General features: G+C 44.4%; 1 protein-coding gene across 1 annotated transcript; it reads right to left on the reverse strand.

Annotated features, from left to right (window-relative positions):
* LOC147881613 (calmodulin-binding protein 60 D-like) lies at positions 1-27,932 on the reverse strand. Its single transcript, XM_087402125.1, has 8 exons — positions 27,665-27,932; positions 27,428-27,503; positions 27,214-27,263; positions 1,966-2,462; positions 1,449-1,609; positions 1,119-1,316; positions 878-1,007; positions 1-800 (listed from the first exon to the last, which is right to left on the reverse strand). The coding sequence occupies exons 1-8, from the start codon at positions 27,736-27,738 to the stop codon at positions 418-420; spliced, it is 1,569 nt and encodes a 522-aa protein (XP_087258251.1). The 5' UTR covers positions 27,739-27,932; the 3' UTR covers positions 1-417.

Consider the following 27,932-nt stretch of genomic DNA (forward strand, 5'->3'; position numbering starts at 1 on the left):
TGCAAAATGGTGCATACAGTAACAATAGGCAAGCTTAATAATATAGATGGGCGATGAATGAAGATGAATCCAAGGTACAATGCTCACATAAAAGGTGATAGCTCTAGCCTCTTCCCTTATCATCTGCTCTCCCCACCCTCTAAAATGACACCCACAAGGTTGACTATAAAGTTTATCATCCATATCACCATAAAAATGATCACACCCCCCACTCACACACCTATGAGGAACTATGAGGAAAAACTACATGTGGCCTTTACACTGACAGGCAGTAGCAGCCGAGGAGCTTCCCGGGGGAATCAAACGTGGGCAGCCAGCTCCAGACCACCTAAGGTGCTGCTAGTACATAGACTTAAGCAACCACACACAATCATACCAAGGTCTTCCTATAGTGACTTCTGAGTTGCCGTTCTTTCCTTACATTTGGTGGTGAGAAGGTGGTGGTGCAGCAGCAACAGCACTTCTCATGAAGATGGCACAGCGAATGAGAGTCCTGATCTTTAACCATCCATCTTGTCGTTGCTTCTCACTCACAAATGAAGGCAGTGCAAGACATTGATCAATGTCCCAATCACTTTCTCTTGTCACTGCCTCTACCTCTCCCCGTATGAATCCCTCCATCTCTCCTAGAGCGTGTCCCTCCATGAGGTCAATTGCACCACCATCAAGTATCATGGGAAAATCTGCATCGCCCACTTGGTAGGATGGAATAGGCTCTTCATAATTGACAGCCATGCTGGAAGATCCAAGCTCAAAAAGAGGTCCCAGGTTTGTGTCGAGATCCTTTGGTGGTTTGCTACCTGCATAAAACGATGAAAATTTTTGAAGGTGTTTTTACATGCCACTTGCCATGATTTCAATCCTGGAAAAAGCATACCTGCTATGATTGCAGGAACTTCACAGCTTGGCTCTGGAACCACATCAGTATTTGTAAAAGGCTCTTCTGTAATGTACACGTCTGTGTCCCAGTGCTTGTAAGCACAGTTGATGAGGGCATCCACTCGAACCTGCACAGCCGAGTATTGAAACTCACTAACATTCTTGCACCCTCACAAGGGTCGCCAAACAATCCTTTACAAAGATAAACTAGATCAAAGTAAAAATAGCATAACACCCACCATCTCAACTCCCTTTACTGATTCAATGCGCACAAATTTCTTCAATGCAATCAGACCAACAGTTTCATATCCTTCGTTGAAGAGTACAGCCTCATATGGATGATGGTTCACATAGTAAATATAGAATCTGCTACCGAGAACACAATTTTTGGCATGCTCTGTAGTATTTTTATACTTTTCAGCTGGCATCCTCAACACCTGGGATAATACAGGTCCGGTAAAATAGGAAACAAGAAGTACACAGTTCTGGTCAAATGGGGAATAACAAATACTGTGCTGCGTTAACTCATCAATATGACTTGCAAAAGAAAAAAATCTTGCTAAACTCACATTTTTCAAATTTTGTGGATTCATCCGGTAGCATTTCAGAAAATCTCTAACAGTAAGGATTCCCTCATGGTTGAGCCTCTTATGGTATTCTCCATCCTTGCCAATGTTCTTCAAGCGCCACACCTCATCCTCAAGGTCTGGTGTATCGTGCTTCCTGTATCCTTTAGATATCACAGGAAATGACCTTTGCAATGAGCTTTATAAGCACACAGGTTCAATTGAATGTTTAACAGTCTCTTCCTTTTCATGGATGGGACTTGGGCCACCACCTTGTCTTTTCCTTTTTGTGGATGTGACTTGGGCCACCACCTTGTCTCTTTATCAGGTTTAGCCATCATTTTGTTCTTTTGTATTTACCCAAATGGAAATCAATGTTGATGAGTACATTTTCAGACATTAACATCTACTCATATTTCCAGTGGAACAGAAGGAGATTCATTTAATAGTTGCACCCACATTCATATCGTTAGAATGTCTGTGCTATTACACCACCTGAAATTTAAGAGAAGTAAGATACCTGATCCCCTGTTATCTTTTACTTGGAATGGACGTGTTTTGGCCTCACGAATACGAATTCCTTCACAGTATCCAGCTGCTACTCTAACTCCAAGCCTGAACGTTTTTGATCTGGTCCAACTTGAATTGTCCGTAAAACGTAGATCACCCAGTGTACCTAATCCTTCTCTCAAAATGATATTTCGATCTCCACTAAGAAGAGGTCCTTTTCCATCCCGCTCCTTCACCACAAAGGATTCAAACACCTCTGCACTCCAGTCCTCCTCATCTGGAGTGTTGAAGTCTCCCATCAAAGGAACAACATCCAACTTAACTTTAGATTCCGGGCCCGTGGTAACAGGCTGCCCACAATTAATATCCAGCAACCTCACACCAATGGTACTATGATTTTCACCCTCCAATTTGCTTTGTGTAAACAACCATTGGGTAGGCTTAGTTATGAACTGCAGAAGCAGGGTTCTTGCAGGAGGTTCTGTTATTTGATTGTTTTGGCGTGGTCTGTGACATGAATGCCAAGGGAAATAATAAGCATTGCAACAGCAACATACATGAATAGTCTGTGCATGCTTGTGCAACATGTGTACCATCTGAGAACAAGATTGAACAGGTGATATACATGCATTTTGAAAAAAATAAAAGAAAAGAAAAGAACAGGTCGATATACATGTGAGCTGAGAAGAAAAGAAACATCTTGCAAAGATATAGCATGCAAACAATCAAATCAAGCTGGAGCTGCAGGCCTGGATCAGTAGGGACCATCATGGCCCATGACAACCATGGGAGTGGACGTTGCAAAGAATTTCCCAATCAGCTTTGTTAGAGTGTTTTTTCTTGCATTTGCAAATTTTCAGCCAGATCTGTTAGGACTTATGGAACCATTTTAGAGCAAAAGATCAGCAATGGGTGGAAGAACATGTATACAGAAACTTTCTCTTCTCCCAGTTCCACAAGTGCAACTTTCTGCATTTGTTTTGAAAGCTGTGTAGGGCCTTCAAGCCTCCCATAACTCTTTTCTCCACCGATGTTCCATTTATAATTGTTTTAAAACTCTAGTGAAAGAAAAAGCTCACGGTGTCCCAATGGTCATGTTATTTGTATTTGGGATGTTTAACTGCATTCTTGAGATCTCATAATTCTTCTAATTCATCAATGAATGGACCAAAGAGAGTTGGTGAGAGCGGGAATCCCTGTGTGACCCCTTCTATTCAGCACCTTTGCACTATGGAAAAGGATAGAGAAACTGAAAGTACCTCAAGCCACATTCAGGTTGTATGAAAAGGCATTACCTGAACTGGCCAAGGCCCCTAGTAGATGGATCAAACTCAAGAACAAGTTAATCACAAGAGGTGGTACAGTATAATGCCTTGTTCTTACCCTTATCTCCTCTGTTGCAGCTCGTATTGTAACAATGTGGTCAAGTGTGGAGTGAAAACCAGCAAACGTTCCTCATGGAAAAGTTGGGAATTAAGATACAAACCCCTTACCCTATCATTCTTGCAAAGGCAAGGAGGAAACCATTGGAAGAAGAAGCACTATGTCAGTACAATCATACCTTAATCCAGTGGCTAAGCTGAATAGACTCCCGCATAGCGTATGGATGCAACAAAAGACAATGGCTAGTTCAAGATGGAATTACATGGCTGGAATTTTGGGGGATAAATGTGATAGATCTTCTTGGCAAAGAGGAATAATTTAGAGTATTGCTAACAAAAAAAATGTAGGATAAGCTATCGCATGAACCAGGAGAGCAAATGGAAATTTACAGGAAAGAGATCAATCCCATGCTGGAAAATGGGAGACAAGATTGATTACCTTATCTTGGTCTTCTAGCTAGCCAAACAAGTACTAGTCACATAGACAATTACAAGCCATTCTTGGAGATAAAAGCTCTATGTGGTTTCCAAAATAAATGCAAGAAGGCACATCTGTGGAATTGGTGAAGGCACATGGTAGGAGGACGGAATGGAAAAGAAATGGAAGAACTAGAAAGCAATGAGAGGACATGGAAAGTACAAAGCAATGATAACCAAAATACTCACATGATAGAACAGCTTGATGTACAACACTATATAGTATGACACTTGACACATCCCCGCACTCCTGAAACCTCTGATCTACAAAACAAACACACACCACGTGAGAACAGAGCAGGCTGCTCACCACCCAACCGTGACATCTACGGGATGTGATCAGGAGATGTCCCCTCCGAGCCACGAGTTGAGCTACTGGCACGAACTCCCAATCAGATCCAAACCAGCCTGGTGTCCCATACCACCAGGTGGCGCTGTGAAGCCTGGGATCTGCCACTAGGCCTTGGGCTACGCAAAGATGCAGGCGCGCGTCCGCGACTCAATCCAAACCTGGCACCTGGGAACGAAACTTGCTCCCAACTGCACACTGAGAACTGAACCCCCTGGGCCCCTTTTATAGACTCGGGCCCCGAGCGCCAAAAATAGCGAAGACCTATAAATAGTCCGTACCCTTGCCACTCAACCCGAGAATCAAGCTTGCCTAGCTCTAAGCCTCCCCAGGCTACCTGAGCTAGTCCTGTGTACCCAGTACACGTCAGATACTAATCCGTGCACATGACATACTCCCCCTCCTCTAAGAACTCACTCCTGAGTTCGCTATAAAACCCGGAAATATTCTCTGGAGGTTTTGTAATGTCTCCCATGTTGCATCCTCCTCAACACGATCCTTCCACTTGATCTTGTATTCCGTGATAGTTCTATTTCGAATCTGTCTTTCACGAAATTCAAGAATACACTCAGGTTTGTGTGGAATAAAAGTCAAATCTGTAACTTCTATTATCTCGTGAGGAGAAACAAGTTGATCATCTGCACCCAATACTTCTTTCAGTCTACTGACATGAAAGACTGGATGTACTTTAACATCAGGAGGCAATTCTAGTCGATATGTAACTGGTCCAATTCTTTTAATGACCTTGAATGGGCCACAGTATCTGGGGGATAATTTCGGAACCAAACCAGTACTTAGGCTCTTGGATTCCTTCGGAATTCGCAAATATACCATCGTTCCTTCGGAGAACTCTCTAGGTGAACGATGTCTATTAGCATAAAATATGTCCCGATCTTGGGCACTTCTAATAGACTCCTTGGCAAACTGCAACATTTCTTGCATATCTAGCAAGAAGTTCTTAGCAGCATCATTTTGAATTCCTTTTAATCCAACCATTACTGGTGACTTAGGTTGAAACCCGTACATAAGCATAAAAGGACTGTAACCAGTACTAGAATGCTTTGCACTGTTGTAAGCAAATTCAATCATAGGTAGATAATCCTCCCATGAAGACTGTCTCTTAGATACATATGCCCGAAGCATGTCTTCAACCAACTGGTTGACCTTCTCTGTACTGCCATCGGATTGTGCATGATCCGAGGAACTCATACTTAGAGTAGTTTCTAACTTTTCAAATACAAGTGTCCAAAAGTTACTTGTAAACTTTGAATCCCTGTCACTGACTATGTCAGATGGCAAACCATACAGCTTAAACAAGTGGTCCACAAACTCGTGAGCCAGCTGAACAGCTGAAATAGTTGTTCTAGTAGGTAAGAACCTAGCCATTTTTGTCAAACGGTCGACTATGACCCAAATAGAGTCATGACCCCTGCGCGTTCGAGGCAAACTAGTAATAAAATCCATGGAAATACTTTCCCATTTATTACCTGGAATCTGTAAAGGCTGTGATAAGCCCGCGCTTCTAAGGCGTTCTGCCTTAGTAACCTGACAAATCCAGCAGCCTACTACATAGTTCTCAATAAATGCACGCATCTTAGGCCAATAAAAGGTATGCTTCACAAGAGACAGAGTCCTATGTATACCCGGATGTCCCGCACTAGGAGCATCATGACACTCCCAGAGTATCTTGGATTTAAGGTCCAGAACATCCGGCACACAAATCTTTTCATTGCGGAACAGCAAGCTGTTCCTAATCATCCACTGACCTCCCGCCGCCTGTACCGTAGGTGGCACAATCCCTGAGTCGTGGTCAACAATGGAGCTCCCATCCTGGACTCTCTACCAATAAGAACTGAAATAACTATCAGTTGCGTATAGCCCTCTCAAGGATTGAAATAGGCCTGAGGATATTTCTGTAAATGACAAAGCATTTGCAAACTTAACTCGACTTAAGGCATCCGCCACACTATTCAACGAACCCTTACGATAACGTATTTCAAAATCAAAATCTTGCATTAATTCTGCCCATCTAGCTTTCCTTCCCCTCAATTCTGATCCATCACACACATACTTAATTGACTGATGATTAGTCAATACAAGGAACTTTGAACCATACAAGTAGTGTCTCCAAACCTTAAGAGCATACACTACAGCATAAAGTTCCTTCTTGAGTGTGGGCCAACGATATTGAGTGTCGTCTAGCTTCTTACTCTCAAAAGCTACAGGTCTGCCCTCTTGGAATAGTGCTGCCCCAATTGCATAATCACTCGCATCGGCCTCTAAAACATAAGGCCGGGTAGGATCGGATAGTGCAAGAACGGGTGCTTCCTTGATAGAAAACTTCAAGGTTTCAAAAGCCTTGTTCATTGCATCATTCCAAGAGATTGGCTGCGTAGACCTGCGTCCACGACCTTTCAATATGTTTGTCAAGGGTGCCGTGATATGTGAATAATCACGCACAGACTTCAGAAGAAATACCGTGAATCCTAGGAAAGAACGAAGTTGTTTCACAGTTTGAGGGATAGGCCATTCTAAAACCTTCTGGATACGATCCAGATCAATGCTAATACCTTCATAAGAAATCTTGTGTCCTAAGTAAATGATCTCCTTCATAAAGAAGTCACATTTACTCATCTTGGCATAGAGCTTATGCTGTCTTAGAATAACTAAGACAATCCAGAGGTGTCCTATGTGATCCTCAAGGGTTCTGCTATATACCAAGATGTCATCTAAGAACACGACAACAAATTTGCCCAGAAAATCCCTGAACAAATCGTTCATCATCTGCTGAAATGTGGCAGGAGCATTGGTCAAACCAAAAGGTAATACGAGGAATTCATAATGACCATACCTAGTTCAGAATGCGGTCCTATCTATGTGTTTAGCATAGATACGGATTTAGTGATAACCCGTACGCAAATCAATCTTAGTGAAATACTTCGCTCCGGCCAAACGGTCTATCAGATCATCGGAACGAGGTAGAGGGTATCGGTTCTTAATTGTGACTTTATTTAATCGTTTATAATCTATACACATTCTCCAGGAAGAATCTTTCTTCTTTCTTAGGAGGACAGGTGCACCCCAAGGTGATTTACTTGGGCGGATATAGCCCATATTCAGGTAATCCTGTAGCTGTGTAGCTAACTCATCCTCCTCTACCTGGCTCATCCTATAAGGTGGTACACTGATAGGTTGAGCCCCTGGGACTAAGTCTATGCGATGATCTACTACCCGTTCTGGAGGTAAACCTTCCGGCAGTTAAGCAGGGAATACATCCTTAAAACTATCTAACAAAATTCTCAATTCACGGTGTTCAAACACACTTAATTCATTCTTGTTAATTACAGAAACAACAAATGAAGAAAGCGGAATCAAAACACACTGATAGACATCATAATGAGAATTGTTTAATATATTCCGAAGCTGCATCGCAGATACAATAGGTCCCTGAGAAGAGGGAATTTTATCACACTAAATACAAAATTGGGTGTCCTTGTCTACAAAAGAAAGTGTATGCTCCGTCCATCCAATCTGAATATTGTGGGTTTTAAACCACTCTATTCCGATCAACAAGTCTACATGCTCCAAGTGCATAACATAACACGTGAGAACCCCTGTGTAGGCTTGAATCCGGATAGGAAGCGCTTCAACCTTGCGATCCCAAAACTGCTTCCCAGCTGGAAGCTGCACCTCATAGGTGTGATCGCTAGGTACTGTGGACAGCCCCATCTTCTGCACAAATTTGTAATTAACAAAGTTGTGAGAGCTGCCCGGATCAAAGAGAATGTGAACCTGTTGGTCCATAACTTCTCCATAAACTCGGAAAAGATCATGGGAACCAAACAACGAAGTATTGAAAGTGCAATTACAAGAAAGTGGGCAGGTAATGACATTTACAAAAATACCTGTCATCGAGACTTTGGACACTCATTCTTGGTGTAGCCCCGCGATCCTCGCAATAGAAGCAACGTCCTTCTTTCTTGAGCCTCAAAGTACGAAGGAAACGGGCTTTACCATTCTTTGCTGGAGTCAAGTTTTTCTTGGAGGCGTTGTCCGTAGACTTCGTCTCCCCAGTACCAGTCGTAGGCTGAAAGAACTTGCGTTTGTTCTTTCCACTCGTGTCGGAAACTATAGTTGCTTTGGCACCGGCCATGGTATCATCATAAATGCGCGCATAATTCATGGCCTCCTGCAACGTTATGCCTTTGTTGTTCTTTATTTGCAACTTGTATGAATCTGGCAAACCATCAACGAAGAAACCTAACAAGGTCACTGGATCCATCTTTGTGGCCCTGGTCTGCCGATCCTGAAATCTTTGAAGATAAACTTCAAAGGACAAGTTTAACGAGGGCTTTAAGCTTGCCAACGATATCATAATCATCCTCCTTCTTCAGGAACTCCTTCCTGAAGATCCCTTCGAAATCTGTCCATGTATCGGGCTTAGGCTGGAGTTCTTTCCACCATAGCAACGCTTTACCTGACATGAAACCCACTGCAAGCTGGATTTTCTTCTCATCTGGGTATGGGTGGAACTGAAAGTGTACCTGCCACTTGTGTGACCAAGTGTCCACTACCTCCTTCATTCGAGACTTTTGATCTCCCGGAAAAGGGTCTGGAGTTATATTCGGGCCTAGCACTGAAGCCATGGCATCCACATGCGTGAGTGCCTGCACCGTGCTAGCCAGAAGAGTGAGAGTCGCCTGAATCCCGTGGAGTTGCTGTGTCAACCCCGTTTGATTTGCATTAACCTGCTCGAATTTTCCATCCAGAGCAGTGGTAAATTCACTGAAGGCCTTTTTTGTAATCAGGTCATCATAAAGACCTTGATCCTCCTCTCCCACAGGAGTGTAATCCAAATCCTGCTCTCCCATGGTGAACTCGGGATTTGCAAAATCAGACATAACTGAAATCTGATTTGAATATAAACTGAGAGAAATAACTGACTAAATCGAAGCGAAAAGGAGAATGGAGCAGAGGAAAACCGTCCCAAGAGATGCTGACGGAAGAAGATGCTGAAAACTGGCGAACCGGAAGCACAAGAATCCCGGAATCTGGCTGAACCCGCTATCGGATGCAGCGTACGGATTGCTGACGTGGCTGTACGGCTGCTGACGCGGTCCGTATGGCGGCTGACGTAAGCCGTACGACTGCTGACGCAGGCCGTACAGCGGCTGACGTAGGCTGTACGACGGCTGGCGACGCAGGTACGGATGGCTGACGTAGGGTTGGCGCAGGTGTACGGCTAGCTAACGTAGGGCTGGTGCAGGCTGTCACGCAACACGATGGCGCAGCGAGGCTGTTTGCAAGGCTATGGCTGGGATGGTACCCTGCCCATCTATATAGGGAGCAGGGCAGCCTAATTAGGAAGCCCTGCTTCCAAAATAGGCCCACCCTCCCAACTTTGGAGGGTGGTGCTTTTTCGAAAAAAGCAACACACCTCTCAGGGTGGCCGCACCCTGCTCGCTGCACCTTGCGCCTCTCCCTGCCCTAGCCGAATTTTTGTACCAGCCCTAGCGTTTAAACTCCGCCTTCCCCGCACCCCCTCAGTTACTACGCCTCTCTTTCCTTCTTCTCTGCTCTCTCCCTGCTTCCTACATCCTTCTCTCTCAGCCCCCTTCAGGAATTTCGAAACTCTCCCTCCTTTCTTCTACCTTTTCCCTACCAACTGTCCACCCTTGATAACCCAGGAACCACGCAGAATTTGTAGCTACAAATTTCGAATTTTAGGGCATACATGGAGGAAAAATTTGTCAAAAATTCTCGCATCAGAAGTTCCTACCTCAGGAGCTGGCTCTGATACCAACTGACACATCCCCGCACTCCTGAAACCTCTGATCTACAAAACAAACACACACCACGTGAGAACAGAGCAAGCTGCTCACCACCCAACCGTGACATCTATGGGATGTGATCCCGAATCAAGAGATGTCCCCTCCGAGCCACAAGCTGAGCTACTGGCACGAACTCCCAATCAGATCCAAACCAGCCTGGTGTCCCATACCACCAGGTGGCGCTGTGAAGCCTGGGATCTACCACTGGGCCTTGGGCTATGCTAAGATGCAGGCGCGCGTCCGCGACTCAATCCAGGAACAGACCTGGCACCTGGGAACGAAACTTGCTCCCAACTGCACACTGAGAACTGAACCCCCTGGGCCCCTTTTATAGACTCGGGCCCCGAGCGCCAAAAATAGCGAAGACCTATAAATAGTCCGTACCCTTGCCACTCAACCCGAGAATCAAGCTTGCCTAGCTCTAAGCCTCCCCAGGCTACCTGAGCTAGTCCTGTGTACCCAATACACGTCAGATACTAATCCGTGCACATGACAACACTAGACTCTAGAAAGCCAAAGTGTATATGGGATAACTCCCAATATGACACGTGGCATGTCTAAGGGACTCACCAACACCCCCCCCCATGAAGGAATGTGAGGGAATACTGGAATGGAACCCAAAATAGGACATGACAATGGAGTCTACTACTCTGTGCACCCCAAGTAGCTCAGAGGCTCAGATGAAGCATGGCTACCTGACCAACACATCGGTCTAGAGAATGCACCAACATCTTGGAACTCGGCCAAGCCAGATAAAGAGACCCATCAAAGCCAATAGAAAGGCTCCCACAATGCATCACCCCTGGTTTCATATAACAGGACATGGTAGGAAGCCACACACCACTTGTAAAGGAAATAAAACATCATTTGAGGAGGACGATCTAAGACTGAGAACCTTTATTGACTCAATGACTCACGAAGATTATTACATCAATTTTTTGGGAGACTACCTAGGGCAGAGTACCCAAGTACATCAAGCTCATGTAAAACTTAAAATGCAAAGCCACGATCATCAGGCTCATAGATCTCTGGATGGAAAGAGAGATCTTGAATGTGAGCCGTGAGAACATATGTCAATGATGGCCGGTCTTCATCTGCTTCCTTTGCTTCACTATGGACGGCCGCAACCAAATTGGCATGGTCTTTGATTTGTTGCTTGTTAAGTTTCTTGAAGCAATGATCCTCGGTGTGACCAAGCTTCCCACAGTATATGCACTTGAGAGGTTTGAATTTACTTTTACCCTTTGAAAAAAATGCAGTAGAGTCAGGAGTATCGGTATACCCTTCATGGTCAAGTAGCATGGCCACCATTCCATGGAAGGACATCTTTGCTACCCGTAGTGCTGGAATGATCTCCTGGTACTTTGGAATGTCTCCAATGCTTGAGAGGAAGACATCAACTTGATCATCTTCTCCTTATGTGTCTACAGCATAGAGGCTTTACGTTTGAGTCCAATAGTAAATGTTTATCTATATCTAGCTTCACAAACTCTTCATCTTCCTCGAGATTTGTGCTATGATTGCAAGGCAATAATCCTCCCTTATTTGAAACATTGTTTGAAAATCTGTAATCAAAACATGTTCATTCTCATGAACGTACAGGGGCCTTCAAAGCAACAAGTTGTGTGATGAGGGACTCCATGTGATTCAGATGTTATTGCTTCATGCTTCATGGTGATCCTAAAGAGCTCTTGGCAAAGAAATACCTTGGAATTGATGAGTAGGTTGCAGTGTCACAAGAAACGTTTCTAGGTTTTGACAGGCATTTCGCCTAGAAACGTGGTAGAAAATGTGTTTTTTCATAAACTATATATATTGAATAGATATTTACCTCCAAATTCCCTCTCTTTCAAAAGAGCTCTCAAATACACTATTACAGCCTACAGGTGACAGGTGGCAGCCTACGTTTTTTCCAAGACAGGTGGCTAACAGCCTACGTGTTTTCCATGACACCACGTTTCGGGCATTTTGCCAGAACATTTTGACTAGTGTTTCGGTGCCCCGAAATGCATTTTTTGGTTGCACTGGTTGGTTGCCAAAAAAGTGCTCTAACTTGCTCCACAACTCATGGGCAGTGAGCTCAAAATCAAGGTGATGAATGACAGTGTCAGCAAGAGCCAAACCAATAAAAGAGACTGTCTTGTCATTTTGAGCTTGCCATCAGAGAAGCTTCTCTTCATCATCATCAGGCTTCCTTGATTTCCCATTCACAATCAGCCATAGATTATCTCTCATAAGTAGAAGCCGCATTTTGGCTTGCCATGTTGCAAAGTTCTTCCCGGAGAACTTCTCAATGGTAACACTTCATTTGGAAGACTCCATAGCTGGAAAAAAAGTACCATTGCAAGACCAGCAAGCTGAAGAGTTCAACTCGTAGTGGAATACCTCGGGCCTTGGAGTAGCAACTTCAGCTGTCAGGGAGCAGCAGGTTGGGGCAGAGAATGGCGACGGAATTTGAGGTAGATGGCAGGCAGAGAAAAGGTAGCAGGCAAAGAAGGGTTCCAGCAATGCAAAGATATTGATGATACATGAGAGTGACTCCATATCAAATGGGGCTGCAGCAACATCTTGAGAACTGGAATATAGCTTCTTCAAAAGATACATCACTTATAATAGCAACAGGCAGCAGGAATTCCATCACGAACTCAATTTCGTCAAAACTTGAAGAAGCCATAACTTGTGACTGAAAACTCGGATTAAATCAATGTAAAAGGCAAAAATATAGAGTTGAAAGTTCTCTACAAATTTGATGAAGAATTCAAGTCGAAATTATGCCTCCAGAGTTGAATATGAATGTCGCACCACTCTCAGGTCTTATAAACAGCACCAACATATCACGAGCAAGAATCAGCTTTCTAAGAGATCTTCAAGCAGTCAATGGTGATGAGCAGCCCATGAACCTCTCAGACAACTCCTCCAAGTCTGCATCTCGATCTTCATGATGAGGCTTGAGTGGAGGAGAAGAGAAGAGGCAGCTTTCCAAGGAGGAGGAGGGAGAGTAACTTCATTGGCCTTTCTCACCTCAACCTCTTCGAAGCGGAATGAGAGACGGGGCTAGGAGCATGGCTCTGATACCACAAGAAGGCACAGGGTAGGGAGAATGGAATGGAAACGAAATGGAAGAACTAGAAAGCAATGAAAGGAAATGAAAAGTACAAAGCAATGATAACCAAAATACTCACATGATAGAAAAGCTTGATGTAGACGACTCTTCTGTGACACTAGACAAGTACAATATTGTATAGTGTGACACTAGACTCTAGAAAGTCAAAGTGTATATGGGATAACTCCCAATATGACACGTATCATGTCTAGGACTCACTAGACTATACAAACACACCTAGAACACCCACTTTGACTTCATGTTCCAACAATTGGGAAATGAGAAAATTTATGTACACCATGCTTCTGCAGACAGTAATCCTATATGTATGGCCAGCTTGGGCACCTTGGCCCTCTAGTATATACTAGGAAAGAATAGAAACTTTACATAAATGTTTCCTAATAGGGGAGTTAGGGGTTAAGACACAGACACCCTACCCCATCCTACTGGCTAGAACAGGTATGATACCTTTAGAAGGAGAAGCATTATGTCAATTCATGGCTTACCTCGACAACGATGAGAAAATGGATGCCAGGAGGATACCACAAAAGGCGATGGAAGATACACAAGTCATGGGTTGGCATAGAGAGCGAATGCAGTGGATGAAATCATGGGTTATAACAGCTGTTGATATAACAGAAGATGCATGTGAAATAGGGAGATAGTGACACTAAAAATGCTACAGAAACTATGGAAAACCCGGGGACAAAAATGCAGTTCTACAAACAGGAAATTAACTCAACGGACAGCTATGGAATGCAGAAATACCTAGGGGAAGACATATCAATAATTAAAAGGCATCTAATCTACAAAAGAAAAAAAAGTTCACATGATCTCGAGGTAGAGGGGGGTAGGTGGGCAAGACCCAAGATCCCCAGAGAGGAGAGCACATGTAAAATCTACCCCACAATGGAGGTAGAAAATGAGCAGCATGTACTCCTAAGATGTAGAGCCTATGCATACATTAGAGAAGGTTATGGGGGCAGCAGAGATAATTAGAAAATCTGCTGGGGCAGCCAGCCAACAAGCTAGAAAGCTACTTGAAAGAGATTTCGGTACACCGCAATAAGGTACTAGAACTAGCACATAAGCTATCTTGACAATTACTCACTTCAAGTCTGTAATATTTTCTCTAACTGGATGTAAGGAATCACTATTAGTTGATAAGGATCACTGGTCCCATAGATCCTAAAGGGTCTCACATGGACTTTGATACAATCATATGATCTCATATCACATCTGTGTGTGTGTGTGTGTGTGTGTACTTTTCTACTTTTTTCTTTTTACATCGTTCCTTGTAGCAATCGCTCTTCGATTGTTTGCAAACCCACTGCATAGATCAAGATGTATATTTGTCCTACATGGACATTTTTGCTTGATGTACTATTTCCGCTTACGAGTTTTTTCTGGCTAGCTATCTTGTAATATAAAGCACTCAGTTTTCACACAAAAAAAGTGTGTGTGTGTGTGTGTGCAGTGTGTGTGAGGAGTGATGGTGAGCTCCTCTGCTCCCCCACTTTGCCTTGTTGCTGGCCTCCCGCCGTCTGCCTCTGCTCTTTCCCCTTCCGTACCTCTCTTGTTCCCTTCCGTACAGCCACAGCTGCATGTCCCCTCCCCGCTGCATTCCATACAGGCTCTGGTGCATTCTGTACAGCCTCTGCAACAGCCCGTACAGTCTCTTCCGTAGTCCATACAACCTCAGTCCCTCCTGTTCCTTTCCGTGCAGCCTCAGCTTCTGCTGTCTGTCCCCTCCCCACTGCAACCCGTACAGCCTCTCCTGCAGTCCATACATCCTCCGTCCATTCCATTTTCCATACAGCCCTCTTCCTCTTCTTCTCCCATCCCTCTGCTGTCTGTACACAGCCCGTTGCAGCCCGTGTCCACCTCCAGCCCCTCTGTATCTACCCCATCTGCCTTTGCTACAGCCTCTCCAGCCCCTCTCATCTTTTCTTCCCCTGTTCCTTCTCTTTCTGAGAGATCTCCTTCTCTTGCCCTTGACTATGTTTGCAAGAAGAAAAGAGGCTCTCTGTCTTCGTTGATTTCTAAAGGGGTGAAGGCAACCAAGTTTGATTCTTCAGCCTCCCCCACTTCCTCAATTCAGAAAGATCTGCTACACAACAAAGTTTGTATTCCAAGTTCTGCAAAGGACTACATCTCGGATGACCAAACAACAGAGTCACAACATCGAGCCATTGAGTACATATACAGCACCTCAAAGGATAAGAGGAAACAAGCATCACCACCAGCATCCATCACAAGCCTATGATCATCACAATGAAATCTCCACAAGAAGCTGATCAGATACCCCTCCACAATCATGCTGCAATCAGAGACAAGGTCGCAGCCATAGGTTGAGGTAATCTTCCAAGCTCTCCATGCAAGACATACAACATTCCACATGGAAAATGTATCCACCAGCCCCCTTGACCTAATCCTAGAACAACCCTATTTAAGTTTGCCTCCAACACCCCCCTCAAACTGAGAATGGGTGTTTTCAAAACCAATTGTGTACTGCCAACAAATTACAAAGTCTAAAGCAAAGAGCTTCGCATACAAGTCGACAAAAGACTAAGACAACTACCAAATAACTCTTAGTAAGAGTTTTCAAAAGGCATACTGCCCTGAGAAAATCACAACTAAAGAAATGAGTAGACAAATGACTTCATCGTGATATTAAAAAATGTTTGAAAGGGACCAACAGAGGGTATGCACAGCAAAAGACTGATAGAATAGCCTAGGAGCTCACATAGTGTGTGTGTGGTAGTGGAATCACAAACTTCTTAAACTTATGTGCATCAAATAGATGTGCAGACTAGTAAATAGACAATGATCCAGCTGAAGGAACATGGTCGAGAGAGGGAGAGAGAGAGGGTAGGCTAGGGAGAGAGGAAGTGATACTCAAAAGGAGACATAATGAAATGGAAATGAAATGACGAGCAATGAACAAAAATGAGAGTACTCACATGTAGACCAAAGAGCTTGTAGCTTGATACTTGATTGATTTGACAGTAGACAAGTACAACACTTATATAAGAGCACACACACACATATGAACACCTATGCATATGGGATAGCTGCCAATATGACACGTGGCATCTGTAGGACTCACTAGACTATAAAACACCCCCTAGACACCTAGTACACTCATTTTTGACTCACTTTGGCTTCATATTCCAACACCCCCCCATGGCTATGACCTCCTGTCGGAGCTGCATGATATCCTGTCTGAGTCCCTGAATAAGACTCGCTTGCTCCCGAATGGCCCTAGCCTATTCTTGTATGATGCGGCTCTGCTGCTCCTGGTTGAAGCGGACTTGCTCCCGTGCAAAGCGAGTCAGCTCCATCTCACGCTCACGGAAACTATGTATCTCCGTGAGCAAGGTCTCACGGGCCTTTGGTGTATCAGCCCACCCATGTCCATGCTGAAACTGTGGTGACTATGGCATGAAAGAGTGGGACTGATCCAGAAACTGGACGGTGACTGAGTGAGGAACAGAGATGACAGTGGAATGGATGAGGCAGTCCCAAAGGGGTCTGGGAGGGTGGGCTGACTGAGAGGGAGAGGGGAGAGTGAAGCGTAATGCGGCAAAGTTTATGACACCTCCGAAGTAGGGGTCATAAGCTGTGCGAGAGTTGTAACAGGAGAAGAGGGGAAGGGAACAACAACCGGCGCCATGGGCATGAGTATGTCACTGATCATAGATGTAGAGGGAGCTAAGACTGGAACTAGAGCTGGGCCTGAAGCGGGGGCTGAAGTCGAAGTAGAGATAGAGATAGAGGGAGCTGAGGCTGTGGAGCTGAAAACGAAACTGACACTGTAGCGGGAGTTGAGGTTGAGGTAGAGATAGAGGCTGAAGAAGCTGAGGCGGGTCCTACCTTTGCCTTGCTGTCTACCCCGAGTCCACTTCGGTTGTAAGGTGTGTTCACATCCTTCACCCCAAGGGGGAGGGAAGGAGGGGAGGGGGAGGGAAGGATGGAGGTGGTGAGGCAGAGGCTGAGAAAGGGGCAGAGGGAGGGAGGGAGGGGCAGAAGGTAGGGGCGGGGGAGGGAAAGGGAGACGGGGTAGGGGGAGCAAGGGGTAGTAGGAGTAGGGGGTTAGGAAGGAGGGGCAACGGGGGGGTAGGGAGAGGGCAGCGGGGGTAGGGAGGGAGGGGCGGGTAGGGGGAGCAGGGGGTAAGGAGGGAGGGGCAACGAGGGGGTAGGGAAAGCAGCAGGGGTAGGGAGGGAGAGGTAGGGGGGGTAGGGAGGGAGAGGTAGCGGGGGGTAGGAAGCAAGGGAGGGAGGGAGGGGAGCGAGAGAGGCAGCGGGGGGGAGGGCAGCGGGAGAGGGAGGGAAGGGAGCAGGAGAGGCAGCGGGTGAGGGGGCAGCAGCCCTGGAGGAGGGGCTGGCAGGGAGAGGAGGAGGGAGGGGAAGGGAAGGGCTAGGAGGGAGGGGAGAGGGGTGCAGGACGGAGGGCAACAAGAAGCAGTAGGACAGGGAGCTCAGCAGCTCAAAAGGATTGTATCTAGTTTCCAACTTCTCAAAAACAAGTGTCCATAAGTTACTTGTAAACTTAGAGTCCCTGTCACTGACTATGTCAGAAGGCAAACCATATAGCTTAAACAATTGGTCCACAAACTCGTGAGCCAACTGAACAGTTGATATGGTGGATCTAGTAGGTAAGAATCTAGCCATCTTTTTCAGACGATCATCTATGACCCAAATGGAGTCATGACCGTGTGTTCTAGGCAAACCGGTAATGAAATCCATAGAAATACTTTCCCATTTATTACCCGGGATTGGCAATGGCTGTAACAAACCCGCGCTTCTAAGGCATTCTGTCTTAGTAACTTGACAAACCCGGCAACCTACCACATAGTTTTAGGTATGTTTCACAAGAGACACAGTCTGATGTATACCTAGATGTTCAGCAATAGGAGCATCATGACACTCCCAGAGAATCTTGGATCGAAGATCCAAAACATCTAGCACACATATCTTTCCATTCCGAAACAGCAAGCCATTCCTAATTATCCATTGACCTCTCGTCGCCTGTACCGTAGGTGGCACATGTTAGGAAATGGAGTCAATTTGAGTGACTTTTAGTGTGTTCTAGAGTAGTACTATACTACTTTATATCCTAGAGTGCCATGTGTCACTATGGGACTTATCCCATATACATTTGACACTTAGAGTGTGTGTGCCTATCCTATAAAGGCATTGTACTTTCATTGTCATTTTCATCAAGCCTCATGCCTTTCTTGATCATGTAAGTACTTTGCTTAGTTGTATATTTCTTTCTCGCATTATTTCATTTCCATTATGCTTTCCTAGTCTTGCCTTTCCTTTCCATTCCATTCCATGTCTTGCATCTTCATATGGTATCAGAGCTAGATTATCTTCCAAGAGGTTGAGGTAAGAGATCGAGGACATTGAAGCCTCTCTCCCTCATTCCCCTTGGAGGAATGGCTTCTCCAATTCCATCTAGAGCTCTTTTCTCCACGCCATGATCTGCCACCTCCCTTCTCCTTCCTTCAGCTACATCTTTCTGTGACCTACGGACGATGTGACACTTCTATCCGGATCTAGAAGCAAAATCACAGCTTTGTGTCTTCAGCAATGTTGTAGTTTACCTTAAGTACTATAAATTTCGTTTTTACATCATTGAAATCTGAGTTTTCTGTGAAAAGTAACAGCTCTTGCAAGAAGTGATGAAATTTGTTTCTGCGTGCGAATTTTGTTCTGGAGCTCAATGATTTGACAGCCCAAGCATGATGCAACTAGTTTAATGTGGAGCTATCCATCCTCTTCATCGTTGACCTCTGCTCCAGCCCGCCATTTGCTCCTTCTGCCTGACATTCTCTTGGAGCTGCTGCCCGCAAGTTGGTACCCGTATTCTGCCCGCCATTTCTTTCTCTCCTACATCTCCATTGTGCCCGTCATTTTTTTTTCCTTTTGCCCGCTATTTCTGCCATTTCTCTCTCAGCCCTCCATTTCTCCCTCAGCCCCCCATTTCTCCCTCAGCTCACTTGTGCCCTTCATTCTATCCATCACTCTTCTCTCTCTCCTAGCTACCAGCTTTATGGGTTCGCTTTCCACCAACTCTCTCCTTGTGGACAAATTCAAGGGAGACGGATTTCCCACATGGCAAACAAAAGTGCAACTCCTTCTCATGAAGGAGAATGTTTGGGATGCCATCGAAGATGATGAAGCACTTGAGGCATCAACGGAGCTTCAAACACGAAAGATTTGGAAGCAACACAATTCAAGGACCATCGCAATCATCGGGCTTTGCCTAGATGATTCATTGATTCATCACATCGACTTCAAGTCCAAGGCAAAGGAGATTTGGGCACGCCTTGAGAATATATTTGGTAACAAGATCACCAACTCCAAGGTATTTCTGAAAATGCAATTTTATAAGCTGAAAATGGAAGAGTCTGATACTTTGAGTTCGCATATAGCACAAATTCAATCTTTAGTTTAACAACTCTCCAATTTGAAGTGTTGCCCGGATGATGAGGACAAAATGGTTGTCCTAATGACAAGTATGGAAGGGATTTCTCGCTTTGAGAATGCCCTTGAAGTACTTCGCATTGCATCGACTACATTCGAAGATATGGTGTCTCTTTTGCTTGAAAAGGATCGCCGCAACAAAGAATCTCCATCCTATTCAGCGGATACTACACAGGCACTTGCCTCCACCAGCAAATGGAGACCTAGGCCATCGACTCCACTAGCATGAGGAAAGACATTCAAGCCATTCAAGTGCACTTACTACAACAAGCTCGGTCATACGGAGGGTGTTACCAGAAGCTTGCTCAACAACAATCGAAGGATCATGCTAGTTGGGTGGCACCCGCCACTAGTGATGATGCATACGAAGATGACCCGCCGACACAAGATCATGCTCTTACAATCTGTCTCCCGCATCTAGAGGATGATGGAGATCATGATTTTGCTTTCTAAAGCATAATATATTTGGATACTTTGCCCTGGGGGTGTTTCCCAAAAATAAATGCGATAAATCATGTATGTTGAGTCAATAAAGGTCCTTTGCCTTGGATAGTCCTCCTAAAATGATGTATTTCTTTTATATTTTTGCTGTGTGGCTCCATGTTCATCATTAGTCTTTGGAGCCAGGTGGGGATGTACTGTGGGAGCCATGTGTTTTTGGCTTTGATAGGTCTATTTGTTAGTACATTGGTCTCCTAGACCTCTGAGTTGATCATGCATCCATGCATGATGCGCCTCTGAGCCATGCTAGATGAGATTTCTATCTTATGCTCACTAGCCTTTGAGCCATACTCACTTGCTTCTGAGATTGTGTGAGAGCCATATCTAGTTCTAGACCGGCATGCACAGTTTTGATGACCATCATTGTCATGTTCTGTTCTTGGTTCCATTCCAGTAGTCCCTTACCTTTCCTCCATGGGGGGGTGTTAGGAAATGGAGTCAATTTGAGTGACTTTTAGTGTATTCTAGAGTAGTACTATACTACTTTATATCCTAGAGTGCCATGTGTCACTATGGGACTTATCCCATATACATTTGACACTTAGAGTGTGTGTGCCTATCCTATAAAGGCATTGTACTTTCATTGTCATGTTTATCAAGCCTCATGCCTTTCTTGATCATGTTAGTACTTTGCTTAGTTGTATATTTCTTTCTCGCATTATTTCATTTCCATTATGCTTTCCTAGTCTTGCTTTTCCTTTCCATTCCATTCCATGTCTTGCATCTTCAGCACAATCCCTGAGTCCTAGTCAACCATAGAGCTCCCATCCTAGACTTTCTGCCAATAAGAACTGAAATGACTATCAGTTGCGCAAAGCCCCTCAAGGATTGAAATAGGTTCAAGGATATTTCCATAAATGACATAGCATTTACAAACTTGATTCAACTTAAGGCATCCACCACACTATTCATTGAACCCTTTCGATAACGTATTTCAAAATCAAAATCTTGCATTAACTCTGCCCATCTAGCCTTTCTACCCCTTAATTCAGACCCATCATACACATACTTGATTGACTGATGATCTGTCAATATAAGAAACTTTGAACCATACAAGTAGTGTCTCCAAACCTTTAGAGCATACACAACTGCATATAGTTGTTTTTCTAGTGTGGGCCAATGATATTGAGTGTCGTCTAGCTTTTTACTCTCAAAAGCTACAGGTCTTCCCTCTTGGAACAAAGCTGCCCCAATCGCAAAATCACTCGCATCGGCCTCTAAAACATAAGGCCGGGTAGGATCGGGTAATGCAAGAACAGGAGCTTCCTTCATAGTTAGCTTCAAGGTTTCAAAAGCCTTGTTCAATGCATCATTCCAAGAGATCTGCTGGGTAGATTTACATCCGCAACCTTTCAATATGTTGGTCAAGGGTGTCGTGATGTTCGAATAATCACGCACAGACTTCCGTAGAAAAACCGTAAATCCTAGGAAAGAACGAAGTTGTTTCACTGTTTGAGGGATGGGCCATTCCAAAATCTTTTGGATACGATCAAGATCAATGTTGATACCTTCAGAAGAAATCTTGTGTCCTAAGTAAATGATCTCCTTCATAAAGAAGTCACATTTACTCATCTTGGTATAGAGCCTATGTTGTCCTAAAATAACTAAGACAATCCTGAGGTGTCCAATGTGATCCTCGAGTGTTCGGCTATATACCAAGATGTCATCTAAGAACACGACCACAAATTTGCCTAAAAAATCTCGGAACAAATTGTTCATCATTTGCTGGAAGGTAGCAGGAGCATTGGTCAAACCAAAAGGTAATATGACAAACTCATAGTGGCCATACCTAGTTCGGAAAGTGGTTCTATCTATGTGTTTAGCATAGATACAGATTTGGTGATAACCCGTACGCAAATCTATCTTAGTAAAGTACGCCAAATGATCTTTCAAATCATCAAAATGAGGAAGCGGGTAGCGATTCTTAATTGTCACTTTATTTGATCGTTTATAATCTAGACACATTCTCCACGAACCATCTTTCTTCTTTCTTAAGAGGATAGGTGCACTCCATGGAAATTTACTTGGTCGAATATAGCCCATATCCAGATAATCTTGTAGCTGTGAAGCTAACTCATCCTCCTCAAGTTGGCTCATCCTATAAGATGGAATACTAATAGGCTGAGCCCAGGTACTAAATCTATGCGATGATCTACTGCCCGTTCTGGAGGTAAATCTTCCGGTAGTTGAATAGGGAGTACATCCATGAACTCATCTAACAACGTTCCCAATTCACGGTGTTCAAACACACTTAAATCATTTTTGTTATTAATAGAGACAACAAATGAAGAAAGCGGAATTAAAACACACTGATACACATCATAATGAGAAGTGTTTACTATATTCCAAAGCTACATCACAGATACAATAGGTCCTTGAGAAGAGGGAATATTATCACATTGAATACAAAATTGGGTGTCCTTGTCCAAAAAAGAGAGTGTATGCTCTTTCCATCCAATCCAAATATCGTGGGTTTTAAAGCTCACATTCCCTATGCAGCCAGCCGTACATGGGATATCTTGGGTCTGCCCAGCTCTACGCTTTGTCTAACCGCTCCTTTCGCACCTCTCCACCTGGACCTCACTACTCCCTCCTAACTACACCTCTCTCTCTCTCTCTCTCATAGTCCTTCTCCTCTAGCAACGAATTCACCCTTCTCTCTCTCTCTCCTTCCTTTATTCCCAATCTAGGCAACCACAACCCTTAAACGATGAACCAACCAGCACTTGCAGGGCATGAACATGAATTTCGAATTTGAGGCATACTTGGAGAAAATCACGTCCAAATTTACTCGTAAAAGAGATCCCTACCTCAGGAGTTGGCTCTGATACCAACTGACACGCTCTCCTGGATCCTCTGATCTGCAAGCAAACACAAGAACACACCAAACGTGAGGAATCTGAGCAAGCTGCTCATCACCCAACCATGACATCTACGGGATGTGATCCCGAATCAAGAGATGTCCTCTCCGAGCCACGAGCTGAGCTACTGGCATGAACTCCCAACCAGATCCTAACCAGCCTGGTGTCCCATACTACTAGGTGGCGCCAACAAGAGGCGTGGGATCTGCTGCTAGGCCTTGGGCTATTCTAAGATGTAGGCGCGCGTCTGCAACTCAATCCAAGATCAGACCTAACAGTTGGGAACAAGACTTGCTCCCATCGGCTCTCTGTGAATTGAACCTCTAGGCCCCTTATATAGACTCGCGGGCCCAATGCACCAAAAATAGTGAAGACCTCTAACTGGTTCGTACCCTTGCCAGTCAACCCGAGAATCAAGCCTGCCTAGCCCTAAGCCTCCCAGGCTACTTGAGCTAGTCTTGTGTACCCCAGAACACGTCAGATACCAATCCATTCACACGACACAAACCCAGTGGGAAAAATAAATGAATCCACAAGATCACACCCAAATCTAGACCCTACTTAATATGTGCACTCAAGCATGTAACAATTCATGCACAGGAGAGCAAACAAAACTTCAATAGATATGTCCATAGATAGATCAAAAGATCAATACAAAAGGTGACTCACAACCTACATCACATGGACAGTGGGACACTGCTCCACTGGTGCTAGATCTGAGGCCACAAGTGTTGCAATAATCCTGCTCTGTCCTTCTGATGCATGCTTCTCAAACAATGTCTTCAGTGGCTTAGGAAGGAGCTGCTAGATGCCTTCTCAGCTCCCTTTATGCACTCAATGTTCTGGTCATGCTGGTGGCTATGATGCACCCTGCAACTACCAAAATATGCCCCTGTAAGTGCTTGGGAGTGCAATGCTGAAGAGCTGACTGCAGTGCTGATTGTGTGTAGCACCCCCAGGGGAGCCTTTATACAAGGCACAAATCCATTCAAAAATGGCCGACTTGAACAGACTGGCTGAGGCCAGTGTGTGGTAGTCTGAGAACTGCCCTACTGAGAGCGGACCAGATCTGGCCTGGTAGGGGTCTATAAAACCCCCATGTGTTAGGCCTCTTCCTGCCCCTATGCAGGCCTGAATACATCACCATGTTCCCCTCCTCAAGGTGCATGAGCTGCCTGCTGTCACACCTATAACATATCACATGTATGGCCCAGACGATGGCCTATACAATGCTGTCTCAAACGGTCTAGATCTGCCCCCAAAGGTGGACCTAGACAAATATCAGAAAGGAATCTTATATGCTACTTACATGGCAGCCCCTCACCATTCCCCCTTCATTCTTACACCCCGTTCTCTCCTCATTGGGGGATTCCATGTTGGGAGTTCTCAGTTCACCCATATTCTCCAACAAATTTTCTTTTACAAGCTATTTATATTGGTTCTCCACAGAGCTTCCAAAGGGAATTTCGAAAATGTATAAGTAATTTTTGTTAATTGCTTAAGGTTGAGTATAAGAAGTTTCCAACAGTAGCCTGGATTGAAAGTTTTAAAATGCAAGTATCTATAGATTGAGAACTTTGAATCAGATATATAAGCGTGCAAGGACTTCATGATGATTGGAAAGATCTCTTTCAGTCATCACGTGCACTTAGATGGCATTCAATCAAATGCGGTATCCATCGACAGTTATTCTGTGCATTGTGAAACTCAAACTTGCTGTTTTCTAAATATTCGGGGATGATTAAATCACGGTTCAAACGTAAGACTTGTTAAAAATTAGAAGGGACCAAGTGCTGAGCATGTGGTGCTATGTGCTCTTTGTAACATACTGGTAAAACCCCCTTATTTCCCTTTTTATACCGAGAATATTCTAAGGGTACATGCAACATCTGATGGTGGTAGGCATGTCTACTACAGAAGGCACGTGTTGCTGATGTGGTGTGAAAGCAAACTGCTATAGCTGAAAAAAGAATAATGCGGGATAGTTCGGTTAAAGGACGTAAAATGTCCTTGAAGTTTGGTCTGTTTTTACTGAATTGTTTCTGCCATCATGCGGTGTGAAAGCAAACTGCTATAGCTGACAAAAGGGTGATTAGGATAGTTTGGTAAAAGGACACAAAAAGAGCTTGAACACTGTTAGACCTGCTTTTACGGAATTATTTGCCATCATGTGAGAATTGTAAGAATTCACACAAATCTTAAGCACAAATTGAGGTTTTTTCTGAGGCAAATTGACTTCAGGTGACAAATGTATGTGCTCCATCTTTCTATAAAATTGTATTTTCTGAAATACATAAACTTTAGCATGACAAGGTGCTTCCTCGTGTGGGAAGTTCAAGCAAAGGGACAGCTCAATGATGCACTGTCCCTGTGATTCTAAATTAAGGGCATTATGATTTTTCCCACAGAGAAATAATCATCCCATAAGCTTTCGATAGCATAGATTGCCCCTCAAGGACAACATTTCTATGACATGTAATTTCAAAAAAACCCCAGAAAAATGGCATGTCCATGTTCTGTTTCATTACAATAATAGTGCTAAGGCACAAGGATACGATGGCAAGAATAACTAGTGAAAGAGACTTCGAAACCTGGCTCAGGCTATTACCTCTGGCTCTACATACAAGGCAAAGTCATTGGATAGGCATTTTGCGAAAGATTGGTGCCCACACCAGTAATTACACTTGTACCCCAGTGTCTCACCCCAGAGAAAGAGGACCATGCTTGAAAGAGGTTGTGTGGACCATTTTGGACGATCTACAGGTACCTACACAGGCTCATGCAAGGTCCTCTTTGGGGCCCACCTGAGTGGTGACCATGCAGGGTCCATCTTGCTTCCTCTTGGCACGCAAAATGTCAACCAAGGCCCACACTTGGGTTCAAAAGCCAGCCAGGCTGATGAGATTAGCCAAGGTGAGATGACCAAGGGTTTATCAGACCCGACCATGATGATACAGTGGTCAGCTGCCAGTCAGGCAGCACAGGACGCCCACTACTGGTCTGCAGAATAACTATTTAGACCCTTGGACAGCCCACAGTGTTGGGGCCTATCATACTAAGGGAGCAACCCTTGCTAGTCTATCGGACCAAAATGTGCAACTCTGGAACAGTACCTTGGCAATGAGATTGGAGCAATCACCTATTTACCCTCTGTCTCTAGGCAGCACTTAACTGGAGCTGTTTGCGACAGTTTCGAGTCCACCAACAGACTCTGCTTGGAAGCATGCCTTTAGGAGGTGATCTAGTCTTGTGGCAAAAAGTGCACTTTCACATTAGAGTACATGGATCTTGTGGCCCCTTACATGGTATTAGCACCACATTATCACAGGGAAGGTGCCCCTTCATCAAGTTAAGGGCAACATCAATTCATCTTAGATGTGCAAGCGGATGTGAATAGGATTCTCTCATAAAACGTGAATCCGTGGAGGAAGCTCTCTTTTGCTTGATTGAGGTATCTACATCAATTTACTCATCATTGCAATTGCATGTCCTAGTTATCTTGTGGGTTTGGGAGAGTGCGCTGGAAACAGAGCAGCATTCAGCTGTACTTCAACACATGGTTAGGTGTCTGCTGTCCATGGAGGAAGGGCTTATATTCCCTTCCTCTCCATTCCTTGATTTGCAAACTTTCTTGCCACCTTAATCGCTCACGGCTTCCAGGTTATTCCTATTTACATACTGTTAGACAGGCGCACTAATGAGCTGTCTAACTTAATGCAATTCTTATCAAAGGTCAAATGGCAATCCAAGATAAAGCAGCTCTGTTACTACAATATATAATCTCCTCCTCGTTGACAAGTGGCACTTTACATATATCACTTAAAGCAAGTGACAAGCCCTACAAAAATCTACGACGTGGACTTCTAATATATATGAGGCTGCATTTATCACTCTTTTGGAGTGCCTTAGTTGATCATGCTGAATTGGAAAATGACTAGAGTTGATTGGAAGGTGGGATATTTTTAAGATTTCCTACAATTGTCCTGGTTAGAAGTTGTAGGTCTAGTTGATGTCGTAAGCTTGTTAGAAGTTCTAGTTCTTGTCTGAAAAGAACAAGAGGGGTGTAATTGGCAAAACGAAGCCTGACTCGGAAGAACAAGAGATTAATGGCTACAAAGCCCCCAATGAGCTTCAAATTATCAGCAACAGAGTCTAATCGAAGAGCAATTCTATCTTTCTAGTTAGAACATGAATTAGTTCCATCACGCCAGATTATCCAGTGCATGTTGCAGAAAAAACTGTAAATAGCTTAGAAGCACCGTGCAGCAGGTAATATTCTTGCGATCGCGAGGTCCGTCTCCTCTCTCACCTGTAAAGACTCAACAAGCATATTTCCGTTGGCGTCTATTTTGGCAGCAAAACGCAAGCAGTTCAAACTACAGGCAAATTGGAAGAATATGTGAAATCCTGACAAAATTCTGTGAAATCATTACAGCGATCGAGGGCGAAGGTGTAGAAGAAAAAGGAACCCACCACTCTTCGAATCATAGGCTCCAAATTGGGAAGGAGATCCTGGAGTAAGGACTCTCGAAGCTGGCCGACTACATCCCTGTAATGGAGGAAGAATTTCATCCTATTTTCGCATGAGAATTGCAACTTCAAGCAAACGGGGAAATACTTGTAATTATATGCGTAGCTGCGAGTGATGAAACGGTAGTGAGAATGGAGCAAGATGCTTCGTCCGCCTGGGGGCAAAGAAATGGAGCGGACCTGGAAAAGACGTGACGATGCCGGCGACGGGCTCCATCTGCGGTTTCGAGCGTTAGCTGTTCGGAAGAAAGCATGGTACCGCGTAGGTTGTTATCGTGGGACGGACATTGTGCCAAGGATCACAGTTCTGAGAGGAAGAAGACACCGATTGGGAGGACGGAAATGCGGGACGCATTGACAGAAAGGATGACGGAAATAGACGGAGAAGGGTGATAACTCGTAGCTCGTTGACCTGGTTGACCTGCATGGCTCGCAGTCAAGATTCCAG

This window comes from Dipteris shenzhenensis, chromosome 30 (assembly GCF_047967505.1).
Source record: "Dipteris shenzhenensis isolate YYH24624 ecotype China chromosome 30, Dip_SZ_1.0, whole genome shotgun sequence".
Classification (NCBI taxonomy): Eukaryota; Viridiplantae; Streptophyta; class Polypodiopsida; order Gleicheniales; family Dipteridaceae; genus Dipteris; species Dipteris shenzhenensis.